Source organism: Pan paniscus, chromosome X (genome assembly GCF_029289425.2).
Source record: "Pan paniscus chromosome X, NHGRI_mPanPan1-v2.0_pri, whole genome shotgun sequence".
In the NCBI taxonomy this organism is placed as follows: domain Eukaryota; kingdom Metazoa; phylum Chordata; class Mammalia; order Primates; family Hominidae; genus Pan; species Pan paniscus.
In genome coordinates this window covers 107,635,298-107,654,218 of record NC_073272.2, presented here as the reverse complement: position 1 = coordinate 107,654,218, position 18,921 = coordinate 107,635,298, and the positions used below count along the sequence as shown (strand labels likewise).

Sequence of the window (18,921 nt, the reverse complement as noted above, 5' to 3'; positions counted from 1 at the left end):
TGTGTTCTTCTAGAGCAAGGTAGATTTCTAGCAGGCCCAAGGGTCTCTCCTTTTTTTTTTTCTTTTTTAGGCAGAGTCTCACTCTGTCACCTAGTGTCATCTAGGCTGGAGTGCAGTGGCGCAATCTCAGCTCACTGCAACCTCTGCCTCCCGGGTTCAAGCGATTCTCCTGCCTCAGCTTCCTAAGTAGCTGGGATTACAGGCATTAACCACCACACCCGGCTAATTTTTGTATTTTTGGTAGAGACGGATTTCACCATGTTGGTCTGGCTGGTCTCAAACTTCTGACCTCGTGGTCTGCCCACCTCAGCCTCCCAAAGTGCTGGGATTACAGACGTGAGCCACTGCACCTGGCCATCCCAAGGGTCTCTTGCGAGGGTAGCGGAGAGTCTGTGTTTAGGGGAAAGTCAATTAATTTACATTTTCCCTTTGGCCAAACCCCTTTTGCAGTCCTTGTTCCTCACAGACAATGCAACAAACAATGGTACTTACCAAGATCTCTCTCTGTGGCTTTCATGGATCCAAGGAAAAGGCTGTCCTTTGGCTTTGTGGTTTTGCCCAACTGCTTTCCAGACTTAGCAGCGAGGAGAACCTCGGCTCCAGTCTCTTCCCCTGATAAACCCAGCCCACTAGGCAGGAAAATTTCCCATTCTTGCTGGCATCACTGTTCCATTCTGGTGATGTTTGAGGGCCCTGCCTACCATCTTCTCTGCCCATACTGAGCCTAGTGATGTGTTTCCCAATGGAGATATGCTGTATGTAGCAGCATTTCATGCCAGTAGTCTGGTAGCAGCATCCCAGCTCCTGGATGGTGGTTCATCACTTTTTACCCAATAGATAATTTTGTCAAGGAGCTCCTCTGGCTACACTGAATCTGAAAAAAAAAATTGTGTTCAAAAGATCTCAGTGGTGCAAAATGAGCTATAGCTTCTCCTGGCCATTTAAACAATGTATTGGAATCCTCAGGAGACAACGGCCAGACAGTTGAAATTTCCAGTAGCCCAGGACCCAAGGGACAGCCTGGCGAATCTGGTTTTAAAGGTAAGGTTGCTATATTTTTGTCTTGTTTGCCTCACAGACTCCACAAAACTGAGGATTAGAAGGAATTTTGGAGGTCAACCCCAAGTTCTGCAACTTCTATCCAGTGCAGAAAATTTCCTATCTATCAATTCCCCAAGCAAATCAGCCTACTCTTCCTTCAAGACTCATAGACTGGCAAAGACCTTTGGGATAATGGCCTACATCCCCTTAGTTTAGAAGTTGTTATCTAAACTGTCCTTCTTGAACATTTCCACTTATTGCTCCCACTTCTGAAGGGATACTCATAACAAATTTACTTGCTTCTCAATTGTAGGGCACCTTTCTAATGTGAAAACAGCCACCACTATCTTTTTTAGAGTTTCTTCATTGGGTCTAGCTCCTTCAGCAATTCAGAATCTACTCTTTCCCATAGAGGAATACACTGCTAGAAATATGGCCTAATCACTCAGCATTTTTCTTGGTTTTATAGGTACAAAAGGAAGAGATGGACTAATAGGCAATATAGGCTTCCCTGGAAACAAAGGTGAAGATGGAAAAGTTGGTGTTTCCGGAGATGTTGGCCTTCCTGGAGCTCCAGGTACCATGCCACATGATAACCTTATTCTGAAAGAGTTTGGATTAGCTTCAAGCCATGCCCCATTCTGAACCTCTGCCTTGGTTTCACATTTAGGATTTCCAGGAGTTGCCGGCATGAGAGGAGAACCAGGACTTCCAGGTTCTTCTGGTCACCAAGGGGCAATTGGGCCTCTAGGATCCCCCGGATTAATAGGACCCAAAGGTATGTGTATTTGGGAGCAGGCAGTGGGGAAAAGTCTTTCCCTCGATGAAGGACACCAACTACTTTATCTTAGAAGATACTAGCTAGGGTTAAGCCATGCCTACAGGAGTCATTGGACATGAGGAATCATGGGAAAGGAAGATGAAGAGTAATGAAGGCAGGCAAGCATGAGTGTGAAGAGAAGAATATGGGATCCATGAAGAGAAGAGCTAGCAAGGAAGGCAATTGCCCTGGCATGTGTAGCCTTTCCCTGACTTAGAGATTGGGCAGTGAGTTTCTGGAACCAGTCTCTGGGAGCTGACAACTCAAGGTCTTGACATTGCTACTCTGAGTTCTTCTTCAAGATACCTAATGAGCTGCCATCTTACTCCTAAAGCTGTATTGGTCTCTGATAAGAGTCATGAGAACCTGTGGTGTAGGATATAGGTTGGGAGTGTTTTCTTCTCCCTTAGGGCATTAAGTAAATGCCTCAAAAAAGACCAGGACTTTAAAATAAGGACCTCGCAATGCCTTTGGGGGCAGGTAGCTACCTCTTGCTGATGCTTCATGATTCAGAGTTGCTGGAGCCATTTTTGACATTCTCTCCCCTCAGGCTTCCCTGGATTTCCTGGTTTACATGGACTGAATGGGCTTCCGGGCACCAAGGGTACCCATGGCACTCCAGGTTAGGAAGACCCTCAGGGTGAAGAGGAGGGCATCAGCTCTTCCAGAAGCCTGGCAAGGGCTGGCCATGAATTCTCGACTGTGGTGTATCCCATATCCTTGGACTCATAGCTCTCCTTATTAACCTCCAATTTGAGGTCCCTTGATATGGAGAAGAAAGAGGATGGGTTTTTTTCTTCTACTCAGATTAACTTTCTTTCTTGTTACTTCAGTACTCTGCCTCTGGTGTCTGTCAGTCAGGCTTCTCAGGCCACAGGCGAGTGAGTTAGGCAGGAAGGCCTCACCTCCACTGAGGTCTGCCCCCTACCCCTGCATCTCCTCCTAGGACCTAGTATCACCGGTGTGCCCGGGCCTGCTGGTCTCCCTGGACCCAAAGGAGAAAAAGGATATCCAGGAATTGGCATCGGAGCTCCAGGGAAGCCGGGCCTGAGAGGGCAAAAAGGTGATCGAGGTGAGTCCAAGTCAGGCCTTGTAGAGGCTGAGTGAGGCCTTGCTGGGAGAGTCAGGTTTAGGGTACAGCAGGGCCATGTGGCTCACAGGGTTGGGCTGTGAGTGTCTTCACAACTCTGGGAGTCTCACAACCCAGTGGGAATGACTGCTGAGAAAGAGAGGTTAGGCTGTGCTTAGCATTTTCCAGTGAAGACTGTCAGGGCACAGTTCACCAAGTCCATTTTAGCCTCCAGATTCTCTTCTGTTCCTCCTTACTAACCTCAAGCCTCTCTGGCATGCTTGGTCAGAGCTTGCAATTATTGGTCCTGAGGGACAGGGCTTGTCCATTTAGTGAGAGGTTGGCTGGCATTTCCTCAGCGTCCAGTGTGAATGGCACTCCCAGGGCCCTGGGAAGACAGTGTGGCTGCGGGAAGGATCCCAAGACTAAGATGATACAAGTCTCCACCGGACAGAACCACAGCATACCCTCAACTAGAATTTGTTGGGTTTACTAGAAAGCAGGCTCTACCCTAATCTCAGCCCCTGACTCATCACATGGCCTGAAGTCCCTTTCTGAGTCTCCCTTTCCCCACCTCTCAGAAAGTAAGAATGACTTGTGTTCTTCAACTTTTCCTCAGGAAAATTCCAAAAACCCGTGTACATTCCACTCCATGTTAACCAGGAAATGAATTCACCATAGCATCATGGTTAAGAGTATGGGCTCTGAAATCAGACTAGCTGGGTTCAAATTCAAGCTATACCTCTCACTAGCTATATGACTTTAAACAAGGAAGTTACTTGTTCCTCAATCCCAAATGAGCCCTTAGTTTTCCTTTTCCATAAAATGAACATTATAACAGAACCTACCTCATAGGTTTTTTGAGGAATCAATGAGGAACGAGGTAAGATATACAAAAGCTCAGTGCCTGGCACATAGTATATACTTAAGAATATTATTGCATGTTACCTGGGGAAATCATATTTGCAAAATTTCCTGTTTCTCTCTGCTCTGGGGCTTGAGGTCTCACCGCATTTTGTTTATGTGCATGTTTGTGTACAGTGTGTATGTTTCCGAGGGACTATATTCATATATTAATTCATTTCCTGCTGCATTTTAAATTGATGCATCTGCAGTTTCTGTGTTTGTTCTTCCCTTTGATCTGGACCAAACTGTTCTTTTCTGAAAGCCAGCAGCTTCTCCAGAGGAAGGGCTCAAAGCAGGGTCCGAGCCTGCCCAGAGACTGTCTTCTTTCATGGGATATAGGGAAAAGGGGACTGGATAAAAACACAGGGACATTTTCTTTTGTTTTCAAATCTTGATGGTCATTAGATTATTCATTTTCTTTAGCTATCTGAGATAATAAAATCACAATTACGCATGTAGTAAACAGCACAGGTCAAGAAGGATACATTTCAGCAACATAGCACTAAGCAAAAAACAAACATGTCACAGAGGAATACATTTGGTATGATTCCATCAATAAATGTTCAAAAATAAGCGAAACCAACCAATACATTGTTTAGAGATATACATGGTCAAACTGAAGAAAAAGGAAGAGGATGATGAACAAAATTCAGGAGTGATTGCCTCTGAGAGGAAGGGAAGGAAGAGGGTGGAGGGCACACAAGGAAATTCAAAACAAGTGACATCTTCTTAAGTTGAGTGGTTGAAACACAAGTGTTCATTGTATCTGAATTATTCTTTGCATATTATAAATATTATGTCATATCTTCTCAATATCTAATTAAAACAATTTCTTTAAAAAGAATACAAGAAATATCATACCACGCCCCACCCCCCCACCCCCCACCCCCCGCCACAGGAACCTATCTTTGATTTGACAACGGGAGTCAGTGCAATATGATGATTTACTCCTAAGAAAACATCATAGAGTAGTTGGGTGCAGTGACTCATGCCTGTAATCTTAGCACTTTGGGAGGCCATGGCAGGCAGATTGCTTGAGCCCAGGAGTTGGAGACCAGCCTAGGTAACATGGTAAAACCCTGTTTCTACAAAAAATACAAAAATTAGCAGGGCATAGTGGTGTGCGCCTGTAATCCCAGCTACTCGGGGGCTGAGGTGGGAGGATTGCTTGAGCCTGGGAGGTTGAGGCTGCAGTGAGTCCTGACCACATCACTGCACACCAGCCTGGGCAACAGAGCAAGACCCTATCTCAAACAAACTAACCAATAAAAAAACTTCATAGAGCAATCCCTCTCATTACAGTACTGTTATCTAAATAACTTTCAATGATACTATTTGTTTTCATATTTGCACTAAATACGTAGAGGCTGCATTTATATATTTTGTTTTTTCAAGGCTTTGACACTGGACTCAGTTGGAAAAATGGGCTGTTTTGCATTTTCATCTGCTCATTTAAAGTGTTTTATTGTTAAAGAAATGCATGAGCTTTTTGCAATACTTGAAGTCAGTAGTGCCTTTATTTCAGGTTTAATAACATGTAAGTGTAATTATAAAATTAAGAAACAGGTAAAGGGAGAAAGAGTCTCCAAAAACTGCCATGGGAACTTTTATAATTTGTGTACTGCCCACCACTGCCTACTCTATTACACATGTGGTGTCTTGTTTATTAGTTTTGCATAATTTCAGTTTATATATATAAGCTATACATATATATGCTTTATATGTATATATACATAATATATGTGTAGAGCTGTATTTTCAGAAAAAAAGTATACAATATGTCTTTCTTTTCAGATTTTTACCCTGGGGATAAAGAAAAATATTTCAAAGGTTCGCCAAACCAGAAGTAACAATGCCATGAGTACCACCACGTGGCTTAGCTACTAGTTTTCTTTTTGTGTTTTTTCTTTTTTCCGGACCTAAGAGACCTAGAGAGACTTTTCTCAAAATTTATTTTTTCTTTGTCTAAATTTCAAGATTCAATTAATTAATGAGCTATTTAAAAACACCCAAATCTACCATCACTTTTATAAATTTTCATGGATTTACCTTAATAAGAGAAATTCAGCATATTTTTGCATTTTTCTTGTCACAAAAGATAAAATTCGATATTAACATTTTTGGATTTTCTTGTCGCAAACAAAAATTAAGAATCTCAACCACCAGAACAGTTTATCAACCAGTTTGAATCCATTTATCTTCATTTGAATATCTTCTAGAATATCCCAAAGTAATAAATATATATCTTCCATGCTACATGTATAATATCAACACCTACATTTGTGTTTTCCCATCAAGATTACCATCTATGTATTTGATATGTGAACATTAAATAAATCTTCTGTGATCAGATGAAAGTTTTGGTTTTGAACATATTACAATAGAAATAGTTCCACAAACAGAAAACATGTAAAGCAGTATTAAAATTAGAGCAAATGAGTATTCTGTATCTATTGTAATAAGTGGTTATTCTCTTTGGCCAAAAAGGGAGGAGGGATTTAGTACAGAGATATTTGTTCCATAGGCAATTAAGCAATCACTTGGCACCTCCATTCTGATCGGCCTGGTGTCTGTTCTGACTGGCTGGGGCCTGTGGCCTACGTTCTGTAACCTTTGTGCAGCATCAGACATAACTGGCTAACTTAAGAGGTGTTTTTTGACACAGACAGGTTTAAAATCACTTTGGAAACTTAAAAGTCCAGGTGCTCAGTCATGCCTTCTTTTCTTTCTGGTGTGGGGGAAGTTGGCCTAAAATATTTCCATTACCAGTGAGGTAAGGGAGCTAGAACTTTCCAATAAAATGCAGCTCCAGCTGGAAAAGGGGAGTCTCTGAGCCCTTGTCAGTTAGTTTGTCTGCTTTCTGGGAAGGAAGGATTAGGGGAGAAGAGCCCTCTGCTGGCGTTCTCTGGTCTGGCTCTTACCTAACTGCTTCCATTTTCTCTGTGTGAGCTTCCATTTTCTCTGAAAGAGCCTGGCCGTCTTCTGGGCACACGGAGCCTATCCAGCCCCTTTTATTTATTCTTTACAGGTTTCCCAGGTCTCCAGGGCCCTGCTGGTCTCCCCGGTGCCCCAGGCATCTCCTTGCCCTCACTCATAGCAGGACAGCCTGGTGACCCCGGGCGACCAGGCCTAGATGGAGAACGAGGTAAAGACAGGAAGCCCAAAAGAGGGCTAGCCACCACCTTTTGTCTGACATTTGGGGAAGTCATGTATACAGCGCAGCCAAGTCCCTGTTGCTGGACATATGTGGGCGTGTTTGGCTTCACATCCCTCCCCGAGTGGGGACACAGGGGACTTGAGCCAAGTGCATTTTGCTAAAATGGTTTGGGAAAGTCTGGGCACTAGGACCCCACCGATGGTGAGGGAACATTCTCTGTCCTGGGAATGGGCTTTGGAGTCCTGTCAGTCCCTAGGCCTTCTGCAGTGGCTACTACCTGTTCACCTGCCCCTCGCCCCTCTTCCGATCTTATCCCTAGGCCGCCCAGGCCCCGCTGGACCCCCAGGTCCCCCTGGGCCATCCTCGAATCAAGGCGACACCGGAGACCCTGGCTTCCCTGGAATTCCTGGACCTAAAGGGCCTAAGGGAGACCAAGGAATTCCAGGTTTTTCTGGCCTCCCTGGAGAGCTAGGACTGAAAGGTACGGCTGCTCGGCTGGCTGCTGGGCCCTTCCCCACTCCACGGCCAGGACTCCTTCCTGCAGTCCTGTGAAGAGAGGCCGGTGGCTGATGTTCTTCCCTACCTCACCCCTGCCTATCCTCCACCCCTACCACCCCTACCATGCCCGGACCTGACTTGCTTCCTTTGGGCTTTGTCAGGCATGAGAGGTGAGCCTGGCTTCATGGGGACTCCAGGCAAGGTTGGGCCACCTGGAGACCCAGGATTTCCCGGAATGAAGGGGAAGGCAGGGCCAAGAGGTAAGTTGAGAGCATGTGCTGGGCTGATCCAGAGCTCGAGGGAGGGGCCTGGTGGTAAGGTTCCTTCAGGCATCATTGCTCACCACGCCAAGAAAGTCTGGATGTCTAAAACAGCTGGATCAAGGTACCCCAGAGAGGCAGTTTCTCTACCTTGGGGATCCTTCAGCCTCTATCACCTCCCAGGACTGAAGACCACTGCTGCCTTGCCACCATGGATCCTGCTACTGACTGCCTGTCTGTGTTAATCTCTGCATTAGTGGGCATTGGGTTTGCACTCAGATCACCACCCACCCATTTGCTCAATTCAGAAATAAAGAACCATCTTTTGCATCCTTTCCCACCCTCACTCACACACATGCAATCTAGTAGCAAGCCCTGAGGCTTGTACCTCCTAAATGTGCCTTGCATCTGTTCACCTCGCAGTACCTTGGTTGCTACCCCCAGATCCAAGCCACCAATAGTTCTCATGCAGCACCCTTCCTCCCCCAACCCTAGTGGTCACTTTTCCACATAGTGGCCAAAAAGAGCTTATAAAAACATAAATCATCCAGTGGCTTCCCATGGCGTAGGAATGAACTCACCATGGCCCGCAAAGCCCTGTGTGATGCCTCCCTCTTCATCCTCATGGCCAGCCCTTCCCCTTTGCTGCTCACTGTGCTCCTGCCATACTGGCCTCTTTCAATTATCCAAAAACACCAAGTCCTGGCCTACCACAGGGCCTTTGCACATGCTACTTCTACTTCCCAGAGTGCACTTGCCCCTCTACTCTTTAAATAGCAGAGTCCTTCTAATGTTTTAGTGGTCTCAGTTTAAATGTCATTGCTTGCAAAAGGCCACTGATCATTCTCTAAAACAGATGCCTCCACCCCATACCACCCTCTGCTCCCTCCCAGTGTCCCTGTGTTAGTCCTTTCCTCCACAACACTTCTCCCAACTTACACTCAGATTAACACTATTTGTCGAATTAGGCATTATTCATCTTCATCACCAGACCATAATCTCCATAAATGTCTGTCATATTCATTGCTCTATCCCCAGAGCTACCAGGACCCTGGCATATAATAAGCACTGGGGAAATATTTGTTCAATGACTTACTAAGCAAATTATGCTATTAGAAAGGCAGCTGGCTGGCGCTGGGTTCCTAGGCTGGGATGCCAACTGAACCTCTGGGGTTAGAAGCATCCCCTCAGCCTCCTTGGCACTGTGCTCTAACCAGTGAGTAAACCAGCCACCCCAGCCCTGAGAGAAGGCTCAGCTCACCATATTAGCAGCAAATGCTTCTGGACTGCCTGTCACCCACTGGGCACAATGCTGGGCCCTGAGGAGACAGGATGAATATGACCCAGTTCCTGCCCTCTTGGAGCTACCCAACCACTGGGGAGAGAGATGGATAAAGATTGTATAATATCACACAGTGCCATCCTGGAGATACCCGGGTATCCTGTGGGGACAAACAGGGTAGAAAGCTGTTGATTGCAAGTTAGTAAAGAAGGCTTCTGGGGCCCCCGTCACCTCCCTCTGCCTCAGCCTGATGTTCTTATTTCCCCCACCTGCCCACAGGCTCTTCTGGCCCCCGAGGTGCACCTGGACAAACACCAACTGCGGAAGCTGTCCAGGTTCCTCCTGGACCCTTGGGTCTACCAGGGATCGATGGCATCCCTGGCCTCACTGGGGACCCTGGGGCTCAAGGCCCTGTAGGCCTACAAGGTGAGGAGGGTGCCAGAGAAAGGAGATTTGTTGGGGAGTTGAGACAGTTTGGCTGAGAGGCTGGCTTGGATGTCCACCTCCAAGGGTGTGTCTTCATCAAGCGTTGCCTCTCTTCCTTCACAAAGCTCCCAAGCTTCCTGTTGGGGAGAAGAAGGGCCAGCAGGACCAGCAGGGTGGCTGTACTTGGTACTTGGCTTTAGAGGATGTGAGGGCAGAGCAAGGTTGCTACTCCAGACCACTCGCCCCTCTCTAATGTGCTGCAGAGAGATGGAGGGAGTGTGGTGGTGAATAAAGGGCCACAGAAGACAATGAAAAAAGTCCAAGGCTGGGGGACAGAAAACCTGGCCTCTAATTGGAGTAAGTTAGAAGTCTCTCTGGGTCTCAGTGTCCTCATTTTCTTCCTCTTCTTCTTCTTCGTCTTCCTCTTCCTCCTCCTCTTCTTCTTCCTCTTCTTCTGCTTCTTTTCTTCTTCCTCCTCCTCCTTCTTCTTCTTTTTATTTTTTTTTATCTTTGAGATGGAGTCTTGCTCTGTCACCGAGGCTGAGAGTGCATTGGTGCCATCTCACCTCACTGCAACCGCCACCTCTCGAATTCAAGTGATTCTCCCGCCTCAGCCTCCGGAGTAGCGGGGACTACAGGTGCATGCCACCACACCCAGCTAATTTTTGTATTTTAAATAGAGACAAGGTTTCCCCATGTTGGCCAGGCTGGTCTCGAACTCCTGACTTAAGGTGATCTGCCTGCTTTGGCCTCCCAAAGTGCTGGGATTACAGGCATGAGCCACTGCGCCCAGCCTCGGTGTCCTCATTTCTGATATGGGATGCTCGCCGTTGCCCTGCATAATTTCCATTGTTGCTAGGAGGATGAGAAGAAGGGAGGAGGAAGTGGGCATGAAGGGGCTCAGAAAGGCTAAGTTGAGGGCACTGCCCCAGGGCAGAGATGCCCCCATGAACTAAGAACTAGCCCAGGTGGCTGCAGCCTTGATGTGCAGTGTGCACACCAAGTCGACAGCCAAGTGCATCGTCTCCTAGTGAGTCTTGGGCATGACACATAAGTCCCCTTTCCTGGGGAAGGTGCCTGGGGACCCTCTACATTGAGTACCCTCCTTTGGGCTTTCTCTTCTGCAGGCTCCAAAGGTTTACCTGGCATCCCCGGTAAAGATGGCCCCAGTGGGCTCCCAGGCCCACCTGGGGCTCTTGGTGATCCTGGTCTGCCTGGACTGCAAGGCCCTCCAGGATTTGAAGGTCTGATGATGCCACATTAGGAGGCGGGCGGGGCGGGGATGGTGGTCTGGGAGGGTTTGAGGCTGGGGGTGAGTAAAACTTCGAGTCTGAAACTTAATAAACCCAGTGGTAGAGCTTGACACTCCTAAGATGCTCAAAAACTGGGCTCTAAGTCCATTCACTCCCCACTACCCTCTGAGCCTGTGAAGGGATACCCTACATTCTGGAAGGCAAAGGACTGTTCCAAATCCAAATCCTTTTCTGGGCTCTCTTCCAGTGCTTAAAAGGTCTGACTTTATACTACAGATGGCCCCCTGCCCTTTACCTCCCCTTTTCTACCCAGGGATTCTCACACACATGAGAGGGAGATGTTCAAGGGATAACAACACTTGAGATAAGGCGTGGCTGTCCATATACCTCTTCTATTTGTGTCCCACTTTATATTGGGGATGACAAATTAGTTGTCCTGCGTAGAGAACAGTTCAGAGGCTCGGTGGGAAACTGTGGCAGTTGATTTGTCATGTCTGTCATGGGCAGGAGAGGAGGGCAAGATTTTACCCTGCTAATCCTAACCCTGCTTTCGATGACTCTGATTCAGCAGCTACATAGTTATCTCCTATGAGGGCCTGCAAAGCTGGACCTGAGAAGTATCCCTCTCCACACCCTAATCCCCACTCAGAGAGACCCCAAGGCCAGGTGGCTATGGGAAGGAAGCCTAACAATGTACTTTGAAAAATGGGGCGTCTGTAGCTGGATACATCTGAGATAGAGTTGTAGCTCTACCACTTACTAGCTGTAGGACATCTGAGCCTCAATTTCTTCATCTAAAAATTGGGGTGGTAATACCATTTTCCAGGGTCATCGTGAGGATTGAGTGAGATAATACATGTGTATAACATGCCTTGGACAATGTGTGGTACAATGTGAGTAGCTGATGTTGTCATTAGCTGCACCACACTCACCTTTTATGATCTGTCTCTCTCAGGAGCTCCAGGGCAGCAAGGCCCCTTCGGGATGCCTGGAATGCCTGGCCAGAGCATGAGAGTGGGCTACACGTTGGTAAAGCACAGCCAGTCGGAACAGGTGCCCCCGTGTCCCATCGGGATGAGCCAGCTGTGGGTGGGGTACAGCTTACTGTTTGTGGAGGGGCAAGAGAAAGCCCACAACCAGGACCTGGGTAGGTACCAGCTCTGACAGCCAGCCCTGGTCACCTGTCCCCACAAACACCAACAGCCAACCCCTCTCTTCTCCCAGCCCTTTCTAGGTCCACTGTTGTGTAGTGAGTTACAAGCATCAGCTCTGGAGTCAGGTGGATCTGGATTCAAATCCTGGCTCTATCACTTACTAGCTGTGTACACTGCATTAGTTATTCAACCTCTCTAGGCTTTGGCTTCCTCCTTAATGGAACAAAGCTAATTCTAGTATCTATCACACACGCTGGTGGAAAGATTGCATGAATCAATCACCCAATGTAAATTGCTTAGAGCAACATTTGGCATTTAAGCATCCATTAAATATTAGCAATTAGTAGTAGTAATAATAATAATATGACCTGCAGGGCAATGATGATTACCTGAGAATTAATTGTTGTCTGCAGGTGTGCTAAATCTTAAAAGCAGACTCAGTCTATTAAACGCTGTTTCTTTCAAAGCAGATTAATTAGGGCAGAATTATACAGCTTATAAAAAGATTCTTGTTATTATCAAATTTCCCTGGTGCATTTAAAATAGAATTTGCTCAACACACTTCGGCACATGTACAATGTTACAGGATTGGAAGGAGAGGGCTGCCTCAGTCTGGTGCAAGTGGTTGGATGTAAACCCAAACCACCATCTCGTCAAAGCCCCTCAGCCAGACCTCCCCTGCCCTTGCCCACTTTCTCTCCTTCCAGGCTTTGCTGGCTCCTGTCTGCCCCGCTTCAGCACCATGCCCTTCATCTACTGCAACATCAACGAGGTGTGCCACTATGCCAGGCGCAATGATAAATCTTACTGGCTCTCCACTACCGCCCCTATCCCCATGATGCCCGTCAGCCAGACCCAGATTCCCCAGTACATCAGCCGCTGCTCTGTGTGTGAGGCACCCTCGCAAGCCATTGCTGTGCACAGCCAGGACATCACCATCCCGCAGTGCCCCCTGGGCTGGCGCAGCCTCTGGATTGGGTACTCTTTCCTCATGGTAAGGTCCTGCACTGTCTCCTCCCCCAGTTGGAGGCAAAGGGCCCCTTGGACTGGTTCCCAGGCTCAAGGGACACCAGGTAGAAAGCATAGAGTTTGAAAAGAAGAGAAATGCTTGGACTGGGCTTGGCTAAAGAATGGAGAACCCAGTTCTGCATGAATGGCAGGTAGTTATGGGTGTAGCGGAAAGACAGCAGTTTGCACCCAGTGGTTCAGGGGCTAGAATATCTGTGAGTCATAGGTCAATGCCCCGCCGTCTCCATGCCCGCTTTAGTTATGCCACACCCAAGGGAAGAGCAAAACACACTAAGATCTGGGAGGACAGTGAGGGAGAGGCTGTCACCACTTGGGGCCAGGACACAGTTTCACTAATCAGTCCAGCCATGGCACTGTCCCCTCTTCTCTCCACCCTCCCAGATCCCTCTGGCCTCTGCTGTCTCCTCCCAAAAGGCTTTGATGAGTGCATGCTGTGTTTATATGTCCTTGCTGGTATTTTTGCTGCCTCTCCATTTCGGTGTGAAGGCAGCGGCCAGCCATGCTGTGTGTCTTGCTAAGAAAAAGAATATCTGCAGGCCCAAAGAGGCATCAAGTCCCTCACATAATATCCTGTGAATACCTGGGGATGTTTCTTCAAATAAAAGGTCAGGTTTAGGGTCAGGACATCCCCCAGAGAAAACCACTGTGGCACCCATTGAAGTACTCTGCCTTGCCAGAGCTTCTCTGTTGAATTGCCAAGGGTGAGATGGTGAGAGAGTGTCTTTAAAAAATGACCAAAGCTGCAGGCTCCCCAACATTAGCGTACCTACCTGGGGAAAGGTACTTTTCCTTGTTATGCTGTGTCTTTGGACATTGGATAGTTTATCCCAGTGTAATACAGAATCACCTCACCTGTCCTTCTGTCCTGTCCACCACCCTGACCAGGAAATAAGAAGAGGCCCCTGAGCTTCCACAGGAAATGGTACAAATGTGCCCTGCTTATGGGAGGGCTCTTAGCCCTTATTCAGAATCTCTTTACTCTTCCTTTACACATTAATTCTAACATACTAGAATATTATTCCTGAAGATATGTAAGGGTGAGAAGTTGGACTGCCTAGCAAGGCATCTTGAAGCAATGAGACATACCTATTAAAAAGGAGAAAATAATTCAAAGGAGGCCCAAGGATTCTACGGGCCATACCCCTTGGTGTGGGGCTCTTGCATAATCATCCCCCACAAAAACTGACATTCACAATGACAAGCCTGATTCATCTGCAAAGTTTAAAATAACCTAGTGTCTGCTACTTAGTAAAGCAGGAAAATGTGTTGTGCATCTTAGAAAGTTTTTGATTCTCAGGGTCAAAGTGAGGAAAATTTTGATGCTTCGGTTGTCAGGAAAGGTCACCTGAAAGGTCCCATGGAGACTCTCACTCTTGCAAAGTTCTGCAAAGTAAGGAGTCCCTGTGTGCCAACTTGGGCATTTGTCTCATTGGCCATTTGCTGACACGGTTGTGTATTAGGCCTCTTCCCTATCTCCTTGTGGTCCAGATGATAGCCCAGCTAAAGTGAAGAGAAACAGGCAGGAGTGTGGAGAGACAGGAGCTGCTGTCTATGTGAATAGTAACTGAAAACCACCAGCTCATGTGTAGCCCTGAAACTGAATACTGAGAGAGCCCTCTGAGGTGAGGGCCAGGGTATTTGGGCCAAATACAACAAATTAAGGAGAACTTCAGTAGGTTTTGGACTGTCCTTCTTTCCCTTCTTAGAGTACAATGCATGGGTGAGAGAGGGCTCTGAGAACCGCAGTCCAGAAGCCTATTGAATTTTCCTTCACTCAGCTTTTCTCAGATCCATTTGTCTGAGGAAATTTTGCAAGGGGGTACCTAACACACCTCTGAACCCAGTGGGACAGTAGCAGTTTGGGAATTGCTGCTTGACATGTAGTCATTGCCCACATAATGGGTTAGGAGGGCACTAGGGAGCTTGGAAGGGGGCACTCTTGGCCCTGAAAGCTGCTATGAGGGAGGACAAGCAGCCCCTGCCCCTAAAACACAGCTCTTGGTATGCTGGCTTGCACTGGGGGCTGAGACAAGGAACCAGGGCTTAGGAATGGAGCTCATGTGCCCCTGTAGCAGTGGAGCACCCATCCCCTCCCCACACCAACCCTTGGCAGGCACAGCTCACGCACTAATCTCCTGTCTGTTTCAGCACACTGCCGCTGGTGCCGAGGGTGGAGGCCAGTCCCTGGTCTCACCTGGCTCCTGCCTAGAGGACTTTCGGGCCACTCCTTTCATCGAATGCAGTGGTGCCCGAGGCACCTGCCACTACTTTGCAAACAAGTACAGTTTCTGGTTGACCACAGTGGAGGAGAGGCAGCAGTTTGGGGAGTTGCCTGTGTCTGAAACGCTGAAAGCTGGGCAGCTCCACACTCGAGTCAGTCGCTGCCAGGTGTGTATGAAAAGCCTATAGGGTGGCACCTGCCACTCTGCCCCTTGCCCTCCCCTGCCCCTCACAACAGTCACCTCACAAACCTGAATGGTCTGAAGAAGGAAGGCCTGAGCCCCTTTGCCTATCTGTCAAGTTGTACATTGGAGTCTCATTTGGGCTAGACTACCGGACACTCGTCACCCCAGCCCTCGGGTCCATAGAGATGAGCCCACCCTGCTGAGATCTGCTGTCCCGTTTCTGTCAAGCTGGTGCTACTGTTTGATTTGGATGATTGTGTGACTATTCATGGCTACCTCAGAAAGATTTGATGGGCCACAACTGTCTTAGACTGCTAGCTTTCTCCTTACTGTCTTGATCGGAAAGCTCTTCCTAATCGCTAATCAGTCATTTCTTCATGTACAGAGGTCAGCACACATTATTTGGCTTAAACCAGGACCCAGTGTTTCCACACTTAAATTCTCTAACCGAATATTCATGGATGGCTCAAGTCTGCACAGAGCAAGTCCTCACTCTTCAAGGAGGCCCACTGTGTCTAGGCAGGCAAGAGAATTGAAATGAGGTGCCACCCAGTAGCCCAGAGTGAGCTTTAGCTCTCTCTAGATGAGCAAGACTGGGCCCCATATGGCTTAGAGAGGCTTGAAGGCCAGCAGCTGGGTTGGGGGTGGTGGTCATTAATGGCATATGGTCCTAGACAAACCATCTCCTCCTTGCCGGCTCCCCCTCCAGCCAGAGACAGAGGACGTGGCCTGGTTCAAAGTAAAGCAGAGGATGCAACAAATGTGGCCAAGCCTATCAAAGGAAATGAGAATGACAGCCTTTTTTCCTGGGCCAGGAGTAGAGGGGTGGGTGCGTAAGGATGTGTGAGTTTTGCTTTTGACTCCAGGAACAAAAAGGTAAATCCCACATCCCAGTTTCTCAGAAGTCCCTGTTTATTCCAAATGCCATCCAGATGTGTGTAATGTGGCAAACTGAAGCTGCACAGTGTTGGTTTCCTTGTATTCTGAGGATGTTAAAGACTTTGTTAAATGGTTATCCAATTGCTCTTTCACAGGTAGCCTATTAAACTATTTTAATATGTTTTTTTAAACCTCATAAAAATCTAGCACACTCTTCTCTTGAGCAGTTAGCAGACCTAAAGCAAGCCTGAATTGGCTATGCAGTACATTGTATTCTGTTTGGGGGAATTTGTTTTAGCCATTTTCTTTAATTACCAGTTTTCCAGAACACTCTTAGCTATGTTGACATGAGGCAATTCCTTCCAGGTGATTCTGTTTCCTTAAGTATTATATAAACTGTGCCAATACAGACAAAGCATAATCAGTATAATCTGAATTATTGTTATCTTCACCTCCTGAGTAATAAGCATGGTGTCAGTTTTGTACATAGCAAATAAAATAAATGAAATCTGAACATGTGACTCTTTTGATGTTCTTTTATGAAAACTTTTCTAATGTCCATCGCACTGCAATTTATGAGTCCCTCTCAGAGCCTGAGAGGTTTCTGCTACTGCCAAGTCGAACTCTGTAACAAAACACTGAGGCAGGAAAAAATTAGAAGATGATCAAAGTCAAAGAGCTGAAACAGTCCTCTAACAAACAGTCAACAAACCCATAAGCTGCTTCAAGATAAGCCTATGCCTGCTTTTATCCCTGTCACACGCTAGAGTTCAACATATCAAAGCATGATGTAGGTTGATAAAAATAAATAAATTTTTTGAATAAAAAAAGAGTTCAAGAAAGGCATTTTCATACTTCTGTGGCCTTAGGATCATTTGTAGATAAAACAAAAGTAGAGAATGTTAAAGTCATTAAAATCAAATCCAAGCTGTGTGTGTATGAGTGTGTGTGTGTATATGTGTGTGTGTGTGCATATATTTATATATGTATAAAATATATCCTCTGAGAGGATAAACAAGAAATTAATACCATTGGGAATTTCCAAGGGAGGGAACTGACCTATCGGAGAGAGAGACAAGTCACTGAATATCATTTTACATCTTTTGAATTTTGAACCATTGGAATATACGGGGGAAAAAAGAAAAACATGGAATCTAAGGAAACAAGCAGATTGGTTTGGTGCTAGCTTCCAGTTGCTGGCCTTCCTCGGGACTTGATTAAGGATGGGGGTGAAATGCAGGCAAGTTAAGGAAGCAAGAAAAGGAAAATGAGAAGGTATTGCTGGGGCTTGAGGTTCATCCTCACAGGAAAGTGGTTAGCAAAGCTAATTTGATGAATACATGCTTTAAAACCTATTATGTCCTCAAATGGTTTGGAATTGTATATGATGCACAGATAAAATGTGTAATTCACCACATGAATAATTCTAAATATGGCTGTCAACCAAGTAGGGTATACTTCAAACACAATTTATTTTTAATTTATCAAACAAAAATCAACAATTTAAGTCACTGATTGGCAAGCTACAGCCTGCAGGCCAAACCCAGCCCTCCATCTGCTTTTGTAAATAAAGTTTTCTTGGATTACAGCCACGCTCATTTACAGGCATATTGTCTATTGCTGCTTTTGCATGTCAACAGCAGAGTTGAGTAGATGTGACAGAGGCCGCATGGCCTGCAAAGCCCAAAATATTTACTGTCTGGCCCTTTACAGAAAAAGTTTGCTGACCCCTGATTTAAGTGATCATGATTTAAGGACAGGGTGATATCTGACAAAAGTATCAGTAAGAATGGGGACAGTGACCCATCAAATAGTAAGATTCCCGCAAACAGAAGGGAGATCAAGAAGTGTATATTTGACATCGTTTCTTTGACAAACGTTTTGATATAAATTATAATTACTTCAACTACACAATCAAATAATTTAACAAGAACCTTTTCCTCCCTGATTCAGTCACTTTATTATTTGAGCAAGAGAACAGATTGCTGCTTAGTATTTAGTCCAAAAGAGGTCACATCTGAAAGGGTGAAGAACAGCTTAACCATCTCTTATCTGCTGGTGCTTGAAGCAAGCTGAGAGTTGCTGTTTGTCTTCCAGATGCCCATTTCCTCATTGCAGCAGCTGAAGACTTGCTGTAGCCATATAACACAAGCTGGGAAGCAATGAACTCCTCCTCATCTCTCTGCTCCTAGGCTCCATGATTGTTCTATTTCTTTCCGGGGAAAGGTTACTGTCATTTGTTTTGTTTTGTTTTGTTTTTCTGAGAAACAGTGATTGGCTCAGTCATGATTGCTATTGAGTTTGTATGCTATTGGCATATCAGGCACTTGCTGACTAGAAAAGTTTTATGCAATAAGTTCATGTTTTTATGGTGCCAGATGGAAGACAGACCTTCAAGTTGCGTTCCCAGGATTCTACACACTCAGAATCTCAAAATCTTCCTCCAGATCAAACTCCTCCAGTTGTTCAGTAGAGTCAATGAATTCTATCAGAATACAGAAATGAGAAAGAAGAAAAGCTTGACACTTGGGTTGAAGTGGTCAGTCAATACTTTACTCAGTAGTTAAGACTAAGCATTTTTAATTGCTGTACTAAAGAAAGACTTGTGTGGAGGAGACTTACAATTAGAACTACTGCCAAGTATTAGAAATTATCTATAAAGACTCAAAATAGCCAGACTTGTTACATAAACCTAACGACGGTGATGTGGCCAAGGCTCTGAAAGCCCTTCAAGATACCTTT

At 46.2% G+C, this 18,921-nt stretch overlaps 2 protein-coding genes across 6 annotated transcripts in view; one reads left to right on the top strand and one right to left on the bottom strand.

Moving 5' to 3' along the window:
- COL4A6 (collagen type IV alpha 6 chain) overlaps window positions 1-16,700 on the top strand; it is a 283,270-nt gene extending 266,570 nt beyond the window's left edge. Inside the window, exons 33-45 of one of the 2 annotated variants that reach the window (XM_003819688.4) lie at window positions 967-1,041; window positions 1,511-1,618; window positions 1,712-1,819; window positions 2,412-2,483; window positions 2,808-2,933; window positions 6,865-6,981; window positions 7,313-7,474; window positions 7,653-7,751; window positions 9,313-9,459; window positions 10,587-10,703; window positions 11,668-11,859; window positions 12,574-12,860; window positions 15,044-16,700. In XM_003819688.4, the coding sequence (XP_003819736.1) occupies window positions 967-1,041; window positions 1,511-1,618; window positions 1,712-1,819; window positions 2,412-2,483; window positions 2,808-2,933; window positions 6,865-6,981; window positions 7,313-7,474; window positions 7,653-7,751; window positions 9,313-9,459; window positions 10,587-10,703; window positions 11,668-11,859; window positions 12,574-12,860; window positions 15,044-15,304 (1,871 nt within the window). In that variant the 3' untranslated portion in view covers window positions 15,305-16,700. The remainder of the gene's footprint in view (window positions 1-966; window positions 1,042-1,510; window positions 1,619-1,711; window positions 1,820-2,411; window positions 2,484-2,807; window positions 2,934-6,864; window positions 6,982-7,312; window positions 7,475-7,652; window positions 7,752-9,312; window positions 9,460-10,586; window positions 10,704-11,667; window positions 11,860-12,573; window positions 12,861-15,043) is intronic. The other variant, XM_003819690.4, reaches the window with a different exon arrangement.
- Window positions 16,701-17,627: 927 nt separating this feature from the next.
- The window catches only part of ATG4A (autophagy related 4A cysteine peptidase), a 63,813-nt gene continuing 62,519 nt past the window's right edge, over window positions 17,628-18,921 (bottom strand). For all 4 annotated transcript variants that reach the window (XM_003819693.4, XM_034949967.2, XM_034949968.2 and 1 more), the window contains one exon: window positions 17,628-18,664. In XM_003819693.4, coding sequence (XP_003819741.1) covers window positions 18,594-18,664 — 71 coding nt within the window. In that variant the 3' untranslated portion in view covers window positions 17,628-18,593. The remainder of the gene's footprint in view (window positions 18,665-18,921) is intronic.